The 12,782-nt window shown below is 58.8% G+C and overlaps 4 protein-coding genes across 4 annotated transcripts; 1 reads left to right on the top strand and 3 right to left on the bottom strand.

Annotated features, from left to right (window-relative positions):
* Positions 1–274: 274 nt before the first annotated feature.
* C8Q71DRAFT_325252 (uncharacterized protein) lies at positions 275–5,758 on the bottom strand. The gene is made up of 9 exons (XM_047917828.1): positions 5,065–5,758; positions 4,354–5,010; positions 4,255–4,305; positions 4,095–4,196; positions 2,675–4,039; positions 1,207–2,617; positions 952–1,156; positions 791–897; positions 275–732 (listed from the first exon to the last, which is right to left on the bottom strand). Exons 1-9 carry the CDS (start codon positions 5,660–5,662, stop codon positions 438–440), a joined length of 4,791 nt encoding a protein of 1,596 aa, XP_047774117.1. The 5' UTR covers positions 5,663–5,758; the 3' UTR covers positions 275–437.
* A 139-nt stretch (positions 5,759–5,897) lies between these two features.
* C8Q71DRAFT_716353 (uncharacterized protein) lies at positions 5,898–6,376 on the top strand (the record flags this gene model as incomplete). The annotated part of the gene is made up of 3 exons (XM_047921096.1): positions 5,898–6,096; positions 6,149–6,205; positions 6,258–6,376. 3 exons carry the CDS (start codon positions 5,898–5,900, stop codon positions 6,374–6,376), a joined length of 375 nt encoding a protein of 124 aa, XP_047774116.1.
* A 2,062-nt stretch (positions 6,377–8,438) lies between these two features.
* Positions 8,439–10,466, bottom strand: C8Q71DRAFT_716301 (ATP-utilizing phosphoenolpyruvate carboxykinase; the record flags this gene model as incomplete). The annotated part of the gene is made up of 7 exons (XM_047921094.1): positions 8,439–8,907; positions 8,960–9,477; positions 9,535–9,747; positions 9,805–9,870; positions 9,937–10,019; positions 10,074–10,331; positions 10,385–10,466. The coding sequence occupies 7 exons, from the start codon at positions 10,464–10,466 to the stop codon at positions 8,439–8,441; spliced, it is 1,689 nt and encodes a 562-aa protein (XP_047774115.1).
* C8Q71DRAFT_325137 (uncharacterized protein) lies at positions 10,399–11,977 on the bottom strand. The gene is made up of 2 exons (XM_047917827.1): positions 10,949–11,977; positions 10,399–10,892 (listed from the first exon to the last, which is right to left on the bottom strand). Exons 1-2 carry the CDS (start codon positions 11,601–11,603, stop codon positions 10,510–10,512), a joined length of 1,038 nt encoding a protein of 345 aa, XP_047774114.1. The 5' UTR covers positions 11,604–11,977; the 3' UTR covers positions 10,399–10,509.
* Positions 11,978–12,782: the final 805 nt, after the last annotated feature.

Genomic DNA, 12,782 nt, shown 5'->3' with positions numbered 1-12,782 from the left:
GGTGGCTTGCATGGAACCCAACGGGGGCTTCCTCGACCTAGTTCCGTCAGTCAGGCTATGGCGAGTTCCGATCTTCCCCATGCCATGCGCGCTGAGATACTCAATCTGTGAGACAACATCTTTTGCAGGCGTCACTCTGCCAAGGTCGCACGCGATCGTGCCTGGCGCATTTCAATTACCACAGCGCACGTAGAGCATACAACATGAATCTACTCTACCATATCCAACTTCCATAAGCTAATCGTCATCCAAAACAGGCAATAATCGAGCTGCTTAACTTAATCAACGTGTGCGTGCGATGCTATCTCGCCCAGGTAAGGGGGTCGGGAAGCCAAGGTCTGCCAAGGTCTGCCCCCGCAAAGCCAAGCGCGTCTTCGGGGCGGAGTTCGGAACCAAAAAAGGAGGCAAAGGTCTGCACATGGGCACTGATCGGCGACTTATGCCGGCGGCCAGTGACTTTGACCATAGGCGGCGTTGGTCCACACCTCGGGTGCGCCACGCTGTTCGCACGCAGCCAGCGAAAGAGCGCACATCGTCCCGCTCCAAACTTCGTGCAGCGCGCTTTGCCACCCTCCGCGTGCAAGCATAGCGGGCAACTCGTACCAGCTCGGGTATGGCGGAATCGCGGAGGGATTCGACGCGGATGGTGCACGCGCGAAGTGGTACAGGTCGGAGTAGAAGGGGTCGTAGTACGTCGTCAGGAACAATCGACGAGCCCGCATATTAGCTAAGCTACGAAAGATATGTCAGCCATGGATCCCATGTCATGTCAAGAGCCATTCGAACATACCGGTACATCACCAGGCAGAATCCTAGCTGAATCAGTACAAAAGCCCAAAACAGCCAGGCACCCCGACTCCACGCCGACTTGACCGTCGTCTCCGACATCGCGGATGGCTATATCCCCAATCAGCTCCTGCACTGCCACGTAGGAACAGCAAGTCGACATACCAGGAACCGACTTGTGCTTCGGCGCATGTTCTCCTTGAGCGCCGCGTACTTGCTCGTCCGCGAACTGTCTGCGCTGGTACCCGCGCCTTCCACGCGTTGCAGTGTCTGCGAAATTGACCGCCGCAGATTGCGCGCCTTGTTTGACGCGTCCTCCAGCGACCGCGCGCGACCGTCGTCCAGCGCCCGCTCCAGGCACGATCTATCCCTGCCCTCGTAAGTCAACGCGACAATGTGGTGTGAGAACGAACGACATACTTGTCCGCCTGCCGCGCCTCCTTCTTCATGGTCTTCACCTGCTCCCGCACAAGCGCAAGCGCCTCGGTGTGATTTGTCGGCGTCGGCATATCAACCGAGAATATAGACGACCCCTCGTCCTCCATGACCGACATTGCCCGTAACGACACGTCGGCTGGCTCGACGTACAACTCGCGGTGAGCGACACGCGAGCCAGACGCCTCCGGCACGGGCTCCTCGACCTCACGCCCCATCGCGTCGACGATCTTGACTGCACTCCGACTGCGCGGAGTGGGCGGCGCAGACTGTTGCGTCTTCCGCTCAGGCGTCTTGGATCGCGTCGGGGCCTCCTGATGAGGCTCCTGAGCCGAGCATGGTTTTTCCTCCTCAACGGTTGTCTCCCGCCCAAATGCATCCACGATCTTCATGGTGACGCTCCCCGGCGAGCGGAACGGCCGCCCACCCGCAGACTCAGGCCGTGGCGGCGGGGTCGCCGGCGTCTCCACCTTTGACGGCATCCTGTCCTCACCCTCACTCTTCACAGTGACGGGCGGCATAGCGAGCGCGGCGTCCGTAGACGAGTTGCCCCCCGCGTTCGGGTTCCACTCTGCGGGGAGAGCGGGTCGCTTCGTCTCCGCAGACGAGTCGCCGATGTCCGACACGGTCGTCTCGCTCTCGACGTCGAAGCGCACCTTCAGGATGCTCCGCCGTCGTACGGACGCGGGCCCACCCGGAGTCTGCAGCCACGCACCCGGCGGCGCGGGCGTGCGCGGCCACGTCGCGGTCGTGTTCGGCATGATGGCGCCAGACGCGTCGGAACCACCGCCTGGTGTCGCGACGATGTCCACCTTTGCTTGTCCGTCAGGCGTGTTTACCAGCACGCTGGATGCACTCGAGTCTTCGCCCACGTTCTTCCCCGCGAATCGGTTGCTCGCGCTCCCATCGTGTCGGACGTCCGGAGTGGCCGCCCACGCCCCTGGTGGACGCGGCGTCTTCATCATGGTCAGGTTCCCTGGGGCACTCGTCATGACAGGCGTGTTGTCGTTCTCTCCTTCTCCGTCGCCATCTTCAGTGGCGAAGGATGGAAGATCCGGCAAGTCGGGCATGCCTCGAGGTGGCGATGGCGTCTTGAACTCGAGCTTGGAGGAGCTCGCAGAGGAACTGCCGTTGCCTGGGGATCGCCGTGGCGGTGTTTGAAGAGTGAATACGGGTGCTGGGGTCCTGTCTGCTGGTGTCGGGGGAGGAGACTCTGGTTTCTCGACCTTGCTGCTGTGAGGGTCACCATCATGTGCGGTCGTGTCACTCTGACGTGAAGAGGTCGCATGAATAGGATCGGGTGAGTATGACGGCGACGGTGAGGGGGGCGACCGAGGCAAAGGTGCAGGTCGAGCCGTCGGTGTGCTCGTGGCGGGGGGACTCTCCTCATCACTCGCTGTGCATGCATGACTATTAAGACATCGACATGTGATCACGTTGCTAGAAAACGCACCGAATACAGGATCCATCTGTGATTCACTGTGGAAGCTCGGGAATCGTGACTCCTCGTCTTCGTCTTCAGGGTCAGGGTCAGAATCAGACCCATGGTCAATCTCGATGCTGATCTCATCGTCGTCCCGCTCATCTGTGTGCGACACAGGCGGGATGGGCCCATTAGACTGGCTGAGCTCAGTGATACTCCTGCGATGCCCTCGCTTCTTCGCAGCCTCCGCGGCATCGCCCAAGGCGCTGGAAGGTCGGGGTATATGACTTGTGCCTGGGCTCTTGAGGGACAGCCGCGACGACGAGATAGAAGTAGCAGGGCGCCGCTTCTCCGGCGAGTCTATCTCATTATCGAGCTCAAGTGGTGGCAGCTGCGTGCGGTTCACAGGGAACGCCCACCCAAAGCGCGAGCGGAAGCCGGGTGTTGGAGGCTGAGAATCACTGTGCTCGCTCTCGTCGTGCGTAGCCCGCACAGGCGAAGGAGAGCGGGAGGAGAATCCCGGAGACTTACTCGGCATGCCTAACGACGGAGCGGGAGACTTGGGTTTCATAAGAGTCTTGCCTTTCGTGTCGTACGACATCGAGCTGAGCGTTCTCGTCCTCGCATGTCCAGTGGCTGTGGGTGCCGGGCTGCTCCGCAAGCTCTCGGTTCTCTGCCTCACAGATGCGTGGGAGGTTGACATAGAGCTGTCTCTACGCTCCCTGGGGCTCACCACTTTCGAGCCAGACGCCGACGTGGCAGGCGGCACCGGGCTCGGCGATCTGTGAGTGTGTATATCCCACTTGGGCCGCGGCGAGTTCCAATTGCGCTCCCGCACGTGCACAAACTCCTTCTCCTCCGGCTCGAGCTCCATACCTGACATGGAACCGGCAGGAGAGGCTGCACGGCTATGCTCCGAAGCAGAACCGCGCAAGGAATTCGATGACGACTGCCGCGACAGACTATGCCGAGGCTGTCCCGGTGTGTGCGTATGTGGGGAGAGGAAGCTCTGCGCGGAGTCGGGTCTCGGTGGAGTATGAGCAGACACGACGCTGGATAGTGTTCTCGTTCGCTCGTGTGGGCGGAGGTTGAGGCTAGAGGACGAGCGTTCGAGCGTCTTGGACTGAGCGTGTTTCGCCTTGTTCCATCCGTGCTCCCGCTCCTTTTGACGTTCCTGCTCTAGCTCTTTCACCCGTTCACGTTCTACAACGTACTGCGTGAGCCAAACTAGTGACATGAAAAAGGAAGAAGACAGACGTTCAGCTTGCGACATCACCGAGCTTGAGCTAGCTCTGCTCGATCGCCCATCGTCGGTGCTCTGTAAGCTTGTCAGAGAGGCTGCGCTCCCCTTACGCGAGAGCGTATGCGCGTGATATGGGCTGTTACGTCCATTTGCTTCGTACGACCATTTCGTTACTATTGAACAGAGCAGTGAGCGTGGCGCACCTACCGAGATGTTGAGTACGAGCGGGCGACTTTGGTTGCGGATGGTTCCACAAACGCTCTCGGTCTCGCAAGCGGTCGCGCCCAAGATCGTCCTGTCGCTCCTTGTCTGTAGACGATGTGAGCGATAGGCCATGATATATAGAAATCAGAATGGTGCCACATACAGTCTCCGATGGATTGAGAGGATGAACTGGTCAGAGAACCCCGTGACGACGCTGCTAAAGGTGTCAACATCTGGACTGCTTACTCAGGAAACGACATACTCGAGTTCTCCAGTTCCTCGCTGCCACGTCTGCTCAAGGGCATCTGCAGGTTATGTACGGAATGCGATTTCGAATGGGAGCTCCAGGAGAGCGGCCGGCCAGGCGAGACTGGGTCCGATTTCTGATGCGCACTCCACGAGAGTGGCCTGCCAGGGGAGACCGGACCTGTGTTCGCGCTTGGGGGATTCGGAGAAGACGAACCGGCCCGCATATGTGAGCTCCACGAAGTCGGTCGAGTAGGGGGAGGCGAAGTGAACCTCGATCGCGAGGGAGGGAATGGAGGGGCGTGGCCGTTCGCGAGCGAGTCTCCCTCATAACTGTCAAACCCACCGAGGGCGTGGCGCATTTCCGAATCTCCGTCCAAGAGATTGGACTGCCCGCTCAATTGCGACGACATCTGCAACGTACGCATTGGTGTGCTCGTCGCATGAGGAGGCGTCGCTTCGAATTCTGGCCTGTTCATCTCGCGGAGTATCGTTGCAGTGTCTTGCGATGTGTCACTTGGGGGCATGGTCATGTCGGTAACCATTCGTTCTGGCGGAGGTGTGGGAGGCATGGTGCTAGAATGTGTGTCGGAGAGGACGGCATTCAGGGCATTGTACCGTGCGGCCCTTGAATGTGATGACTGAGAAGACTCCTCTGACCGTCTCGAAACATCTTCACAAAAGAAAATCGGTCTCGTAGACACAATAACACTAACGCAACGCTTACTTGAGAGATGTTCTACCTCCTCGTCACTCATACTCTTGCGCTTGCCCTTGTTCCCCTCCCTCTCCCGTTCGACGCGCTCGATACGGGGGCTCGGATCGACCTCACTGGCAGGGCCGACGCTATTGCGCCTGACGCGTCCGTTGGACTTTTGAGGCGTGTTTCCAACCGGTTGTAACGCACTTGAGAAGAGCTCCCTGAGGCTTTCCCGCGCGATACTACGTGTTGCAGTGATGGAATATGGTGGATCTAGGTCAGAATCAGGCTCAGAAGGTGTTTGAGGCTCTGGGAGACGCGAGGTGGATGCCCGTGGTGGGGACGTATTGTTGGGTACGCGCGCCAGGGCCATTCGCAGGCGGGCGGCAGGTGTATCGAGGGGAAGGCCAGGCGCAATAGTGGCCTGAGGCGAGTCCGCGATGCGCGCGGCGGGCATACGCGGGGTTGCTTCTGCATCGTCTTCGTCGTAGATCCGTGCGCGCAATGCCTCTGGCGAGGTGCGTGAAGGACCAGCGGTCGGCGTGTTGAGGGTATCGGCGCGACCCGGTGGAGAGTGCCTAGTGAGTCTGAGGCGGGGTATCGGCAGGTTGGGAGAGGTATCCATGCTCGGCAGTGAGCAGAGGCGCTAAGCCGTCGCCGGGAGGACGGACGGCAGCGGCGAGAGGTCGACGGACGACGGGGACGGTGATGGAACGGTGACAAGACCGGTTGGTCACGCCTCGTGTTCGCGCTGGCCACGGCCCACGCGACCGCGTTTCCCAGGACGCATCTCTCCCCGCCACCTACCTCCTCAGAGTCCTCTCCCTCATCCGCGTTGTTCTCCCACTCTCCCGCCTCAAATGCGACAATCAGCAGCTGCATCGTCACGACAGTCCACGCTGCAGAATTCCGCGTTGAATGCCGCTGCACAAGCGCGTCTTCTCGAAAAGAAGAAAGAATACGAGGCGGTTGCAGCCTTGGAACGGGCGAGTGTGCAGTTTGTCAGACGCATAGACGAACTGGGCGACGACTTCGATGTTATGGCCGACGCGGGAAAAGGTCTGTGGTAATCTGCACGCGCGTGAAGACCGTCACTCATGGGCGCGTCCAGTGTGTGGGCAAGTGTTGGAGCAATGGCCGAACATGTTCAGAATTCTGGGCCTATTCTGTGAGTTGCCTGTTTATCTCATCATTGTTAGAATCTAATGCAACCGTGGAAGTGTCTGCCCGCGAACACCAACAAGACGATAGAACGACCTCAGATCCGCAGAGCACGTCCGGCGAACGCCTCGTCAGGGTACCCATTGACGAGCTCCGGCCATCCGAGGACAAGACATGATCGGACGCGCAAAGTTCGGTTGTCGCTACTGGGATAAGTAGGCGCATATGGCCCCACTAGGATTATACCCGCACCTCAATAAACACATCGTGTGCACCCTCAGACGTAAGTCATTCTGCCCACCGAGCGAATTCTCTCGTTACTAATCCAGGGGCCTAGCGTTACCGGCAGCGTCCTCTCACTTCGACAAAGATCGTTGTGAATTGCTCGACATGGACGCGATCCACAGAGGTCTGGAGAAGGCCGCCTTGTCTACTCTTCCACGATGCCCTCATTACTCTTCTTCAATCTACAGTGATATGCTTCATGGCGTATCACCTAGAGTTAGTCGCTAGATGTTCGGTCTTTCTGCTACCCGCTTGGCGACGGTCTACTTGTCTACTCAATCAAAGTACCCGTGTGGCCTCGAACACCACCTGCGATGTCATTCAGCTCACAACAAGTCGTTTGCGTTGCTGTCGTGTTTCCTTGCATCAAGCCGCGGTGCTGATCCACGATTCGTACTCACCAGACGTGACGGCCAGCCAAATGATAACCAGACACATGTCTGGGTCGCGGTTGACCCCATGGGTTCGTACACGTAAGTAACCCGCCGCCACACTGCCGAAGGATGCTCCCCTCATGGTCAACTGTATGCGGTCTTCAGACGCCTAAAGTGGTCTGCATAGGCTCGATGTGGTGCGCTCTGATCTTGGCTCTGAGGATGCATGCAGCTATACCATGTTTGTCGTACTCATGAATTTGTCTTCTCTCACAGACAGTACTGTATCGACTAGTCACGCTGTTGATGTCTCCAAAGACCAGCAGAGGTGGTGTTACCGTTCGTTCAGCTGGTTGACCGGACGTGGTAGCTCTGCAGCGCTCGAAGATAAGGAGAAGCACAAACCGCGCCCAGCCTGGGAGTCATGAATATTTCTTGGACCGTTCCAGTGCGGTCGGCCAGATGCAAGATCTGCCACTTAAGCTCTGCTGAAACAGTGGGAATATCACGACCGGGAGCTGCCGGCCCACTGAGTATACAACTGGCCAGTAGGTGCACATCGCGTAGTCCATACCCCCTCCATGGCCAAACCCACCAAAGCGCAAGTGACCGAGCCCAAAACTCTGCGGATCTATGTGTTCCGCGAGGACTCGGACGTTTTGCAAACGCAGCGACATTACGTGTTCGTAGGGGACCTCTACGTCAAGCAGCAGGACAACCAAACTCCGCCCGCCCTGGCTCAGACGTTGCGGGAGACTGCCAAGATAGTGTACCCCGAGCTGAGGGGAATGGTTGTTTATCGGATCGCCGAGGTGACTGCCCGCCTTTGATATATATATGCCTCTGCTCAACAGCACAATTGACCGTATGTCTCATAGAACCCTACGCCATTCAGCGTCCCTCACAAGGCGACCTGGACGGAGATGAGGAATATAATACTCCGCCAGGAGTCATGGTCTGGGTCCGAGATACAGGGGGACGGGTCCGTCCATGAAGATATCATAAACGAATGCATCCACGTCATGGGAAGGGCCGACTTCTCAGATGTCGTGAATCCGCTGCTCGTGTTCTTCAGAAGGTCTGTATAAGCATACTGCACTCAAGCGCATCACAATAATACTAACGTGCAAACATCGATGGTCAACCATATAGCTAGTACCGCATGGGGATACAATATCCAACGAAGGGCTGAAGGAGAGGGTCGTTACCGATGAGGTCATGGTCGCAATGGCGTATACGAGGCTTTGCAGTGTACATCTAGCTATGCGAAGGGGACGATGGAAATGCTCCAAAGTACAATTACGCTATTAGAAAGAGAGTAATTCCTGGAAAGCGAAGGACATAGCTAATATGTTGTACCTTCATTCTCTACGACGACGGATGCTCTGACTCGAAGAGCTCACAGTGACGCGCCCGTGTCGAGGATAATACTTATACACATGCATATGCACTCCTGCCGTCAGAGTGTACAGGTATAACCATACAATACATAATACAGCGTGTTCCTAATACTCGACAGCTATCCAACCGTACGGACACAGTTATCCACTCATCTCATCCACACTCATACATGCACCACGCTCACGCAACCTGCGGGCCCGCAAGCCTGACCTTCTCCTCGACGTCCTGCTCATACAACGCAAACGCCTTCTGGAACATGCCCGCAAGCTTGCGCACCTCCCGCTCGAACGCCTCCTTGTTCGCCCACGCGAGGCGGGGGTTGAGGAGGTCGCGGGGGACGCCCTCGATGTGGGTGGGGACCTGGAGCCCGAACGTGCCAAAGGTCTCGTACTCGGCCTTGGCGAGCTCGCCCGAGTGCACCGCGTCGACGATCATGCGCGTGTACTTGAGCGGGCAGCGCTTGCCCGTGCCGTACTTGCCGCCCGTCCAGCCCGTGTTGATCAGCCAGCAGTCGACGTTGTTCTTCGCCATGCGCTCCGCGAGCATCTCCGCGTAGCGGCCGGGGTGCAGCACGATGAAGGGCGCGGAGTAGCACGTCGAGAAGGTCGGGATCGGCTCGAGGACACCGTCCTCCGTGCCGGGGGTTTTCCTGTGTCGCGGTCAGCAATGCACTCTCGGACGCTAGGTCTGAGGACACTTACGAGGTGTAGCCAGCGAGGAAGTGGTAGCTTGCCTGCTCGGGCGTCAGCTTGCTCACCGGCGGGAGGACGCCGAACGCGTCGCAAGTGAGCATGATGATGTTGCTCGGCTGGCGGGCGACCAAGCACGGGATCTGCGCGTTGGGGATGAACTCGATCGGGTATGCGCAGCGCGTGTTCTCGGTGATGCTGATGTCGTCGTAGTCGGGCACGCGGGTCAACGGGTTGTACACGACGTTCTCGAGGATGCTCCCGAAGCGGACCGCGTTGAAGATCTCGGGCTCCTTCTCCGCAGAAAGGTTGACGCACTTGGCGTAGCACCCGCCCTCGATGTTGAACACGCCCTCGTCCGACCAGACGTGCTCGTCGTCGCCGATGAGGTTCCGTACCGGGTCGGCGGAGAGCGTGGTCTTGCCCGTGCCGGACAGACCGAAGAAGAGCGTCACGTCGTTCTTCTCGATGCCGACGTTCGCAGACGAGTGCAGCGAGAGCTGGCCGAACTTGACGGGTTGGAGGTAGTGCTACGTACGAGCGTCAACGTGAGCCATAAATAACATTGACGAAGGAAAGACGCGCACCATGACAGAGAAGACACCCTTCTTCATCTCACCCGCATACTCGGTGCCGAGGATGACCATCTCCATGCGCTTAAAGTTGATCTCGACGGACGTCGTGCTGCTCATGCCCTTCGTGAAGCGGTTCGCAGGGAACTGACCCGCATTGTAGATGATGAAGTCCGGCTCGCCGAAATCCTTGAGGTCTTCCTCCGTCGGGCGGATGAGCATGTTGTTCTGCGACGCGTGACGTCAGTGGCGGACATAGCGGTACGAGACGCGCAAGGGACTTACCATGAAGAGTGCGTGGTAAGCCCGCGCGCAGATGACCCGGACCTTGATGCGGTACTTCGGGTCCCACTACGAAAAGGGAGGTCAACGGATCAGCTGCATTGTTCCGCGCTTGGTGATGACGTCGCTACTTACGCCCGCGTACCCGTCAAAGACGTAGACGTTGTCCCGGGTGTTCAGGTAGTCGATGGCACGCTCACGGTTGATCTCAAACGTGTCTGCAGGCAAGCGTTCGTCAGCTCAGGCTCTCTCAGGAGTACGCGGGAACGTACGCTCGTCCATCATGATGTTGACGCTCCCCCACCAGATATCGTCCTTGCTCGTCTCCTCGTACACAATCCGCTTGTCCTTCGGGCTGCGACCCGTCTTCTTGCCCGAGAAGTTGATCAGCGCACCGCTCGCAGAGATGACGGCGCCCTCATTCCGGATGGCGTCCTCGTAGAGCTGGGCGACGGGCGCGTTGCGCTTGATCTGGATCCGGTCCATGTCGAAACCGGCCTGGGAGAAGTACTCCAGGTCGCGGCCGACCACTGAGTGAACGTCAGTTGCGCTGCACGCCTAGATATGGGATCGGTGGACGTACGTGCGGACGGCTCTGCGTCGAAAGCCTGAGCATAGTTCTTGTGGAGGATGTGCGGGGTCACGTAGGGCGTGCGGTAGGCCATGGCAGTATCAGTCTGCGCAAGACCGAGACGTCTCAGTACGATCTCAGACATTTTGGGCGAGCTGAGGAGTGGTGGGGACGAAGATTCGCAATGCAGCCAGAGCCCTGGGCCATAACGCTCGCGGTGATTGACGTACATATACCATGTACCCCGGGTGTGCACCACCACCACGACGCAACTCGGGGCTACACACGGCCTGCCAGTAGAAAGCTTCGCACATACAACAGCGGGAACCCGTCTTGGAGAGACTGTTCCAGACTGTCGCATGTGGTTCCATCTGCGACACCCACTCCGGCCAATCGGTGAATGTCATCGCGACGTCCCGACTCGTGAGCGTTGCAACGGAGCAAGCACCGGTCATCGATGTGTCCGCCAGCTGAGGCAACCAGTACACCAAAGGCCGCTGTCTGATAACACAGGCCAAGGCTACCAGGAGCGGGTAGAACCGGGACAGTGCGAGGCACGGAGGAGAAATCACATACCACCTTCGGTAGGGCGAAGTGCCGCACAGCAGTTTGATAGGCGATCTATCTTTGGGGATCCAGGATGATAGCTGGACGGCCCAGGCGTGCGAGGGACACATCGATCGCGAAGGATACACTGGCGGCTGAGTAGCCTACCGCGAAGGATGGGCCATGCCCGTAGGGAGGTAGGCAGCCCAGTAGCATGCTTCGCTGCGAGCGCGAGCGGGCAGAAACGCCTAGGTTCGGAGAGGGAGGCTCTGCGAGCCTGTACGGAAGATCGCTGGTGATCCAGAGCGCTGCTCTGCGACGGACAGCCCACGGCGTAGGCCCTATACGCCTGAACGCGACCAGGACGCGATCGGGGCGGATAGACGACGGCACTGAGCACCCACCGCTGAGCATGCGCATTATGCGTCCTTCCAGACGCGACCGACGCGGTCGCAGTGGCTAGGTCGCAGAGCACACGAGCTCCACGGCGTCTGGTAACATCGCACGGGGGACAGGGGAGGACGACTCCGATACTCACCCGTTGGGGTTGGGCCAAATTGGAGTGGTAGCGGGTTGGAGAGGTAGATTGAGAAGCGAGACGAGGGGGAAATAGGGGGAGGGGCGGTTGTGGGACGGATGGGTGGAGAAGGGGCCTTATAAGAGGGCGGCGGAGCGAACGCTGCATCCAGCATGAGTGAGCTCTTTCCAAAAAAGGCGATAAATGGGTCACGCGACGGGCAGGCGAACAGAGGCTGTCCCGGTTCTGCCCGCTGCGGGACACCGTCGAGCAGCGTATCAGCGTCCGGGGCAAGCGAGCGACAGGGCCCGTCCCGCACAGAGACTCAGAGGGCGGTGGGCGCAGTGTGCGGGTGGCCGTGGGGAGCAGGAGGTCGCCCAGCCCAGCACACCGCGTCGCCACATGCCCTCCCCTGCCATAACAGGCTCGATCTGCACTTCGCTACGCCTCGTCCTTCGCACCCTCATCCCCGTCCTCCCCGTCCCACACATCGTCCTCGCTCGCCCGCCCACCGCGGAACCGCCTACTCCCATAGCCGACACCCAGGGGCGGGTCAGCGGCCCCGGAGCGGGGCCCCATGTTCCCCGCACCCGCTGCACTTGGCGGGAACACCGTTCAACCCGAGTCGTTTCCATCCTTGTGATACTTTGCGCGATCCAACATATCTATTCCAGTCATTTCGTGCCGCAGTGTACTTATGGCATTCTTCCCACCGGATACTTACGTATCTGCTCTGGAGCACTGGGATACAAGCCTTATGGAGGCACCCATGCTCTGTTCTGGTCTAGTGCTACGGGCGACGTCATGCTCGTTGTTATTCCGAGCCCATGTGGCCAGTGAGCCCCCGCGCCAGAGTCTACTGTGCACCATGAAGGTCAGGATTTCTACGTCCGCGTCATTCGCGCAGACGAAGTAGATGTTCCGAGAGCTGGCGAGTCACAAGCACTTCTACGCTCGCTCTCATCCGGGCCTATTCTGCCAAGTTGCTTTGGATGTTCGTGCAGCAAACCCGCCCATTCGGACCTTGCAATACCCGACTGCGTCCCTCTATCAATCGTACGTGACCCGGCCGACGGAAGTTCGCAGATGCGCGACATGGAGCGCAAGGAGTTCCGCATATCATGTCATACTTACCACGCTCCCTCCGTCCGTGCCTTTGAATGAGGGTTGCTTTCTCACGAAACCCCGGCAAGACTGACTGCGTAGAAGGGCCTCAAGGTCCGAAGAACATTTCGACCAAGCCGCATGAGGTAGGTCTCCTTCCTGTTTCGGCGTTACCTATGATCTATATGAGATCCTGCATGCTTCTAGTCCATGATCTCTCCATCTCTCCTTGACGGTGGCGCT

Source organism: Rhodofomes roseus, assembly GCF_022264815.1.
Source record: "Rhodofomes roseus strain CIRM-BRFM 1785 chromosome Unknown C8Q71scaffold_29, whole genome shotgun sequence".
Taxonomy (NCBI): Eukaryota; Fungi; Basidiomycota; class Agaricomycetes; order Polyporales; family Fomitopsidaceae; genus Rhodofomes; species Rhodofomes roseus.
This window is presented reverse-complemented; position numbering and strand designations above follow the sequence as displayed.

Bases quoted from the DNA above. Each gene is read 5' to 3' on its own strand.
- C8Q71DRAFT_325252 (XM_047917828.1), bottom strand. From the start codon at position 5,662: ATGGATACCTCTCCCAACCTGCCGATACCCCGCCTCAGACTCACTAGG. The intron at 4,197-4,254 runs GTATGTGGCACC...CATCGTCTACAG, and splicing joins CTCTCAATCCATCGGAGACT to ACAAGGAGCGACAGGACGAT. The intron at 733-790 runs GTATGTTCGAAT...TATCTTTCGTAG, and splicing joins TTCTGCCTGGTGATGTACCG to CTTAGCTAATATGCGGGCTC.
- C8Q71DRAFT_325137 (XM_047917827.1), bottom strand. From the start codon at position 11,603: ATGCAGCGTTCGCTCCGCCGCCCTCTTATAAGGCCCCTTCTCCACCCA. The intron at 10,893-10,948 runs GTATGTGATTTC...CGCTCCTGGTAG, and splicing joins ACTTCGCCCTACCGAAGGTG to CCTTGGCCTGTGTTATCAGA.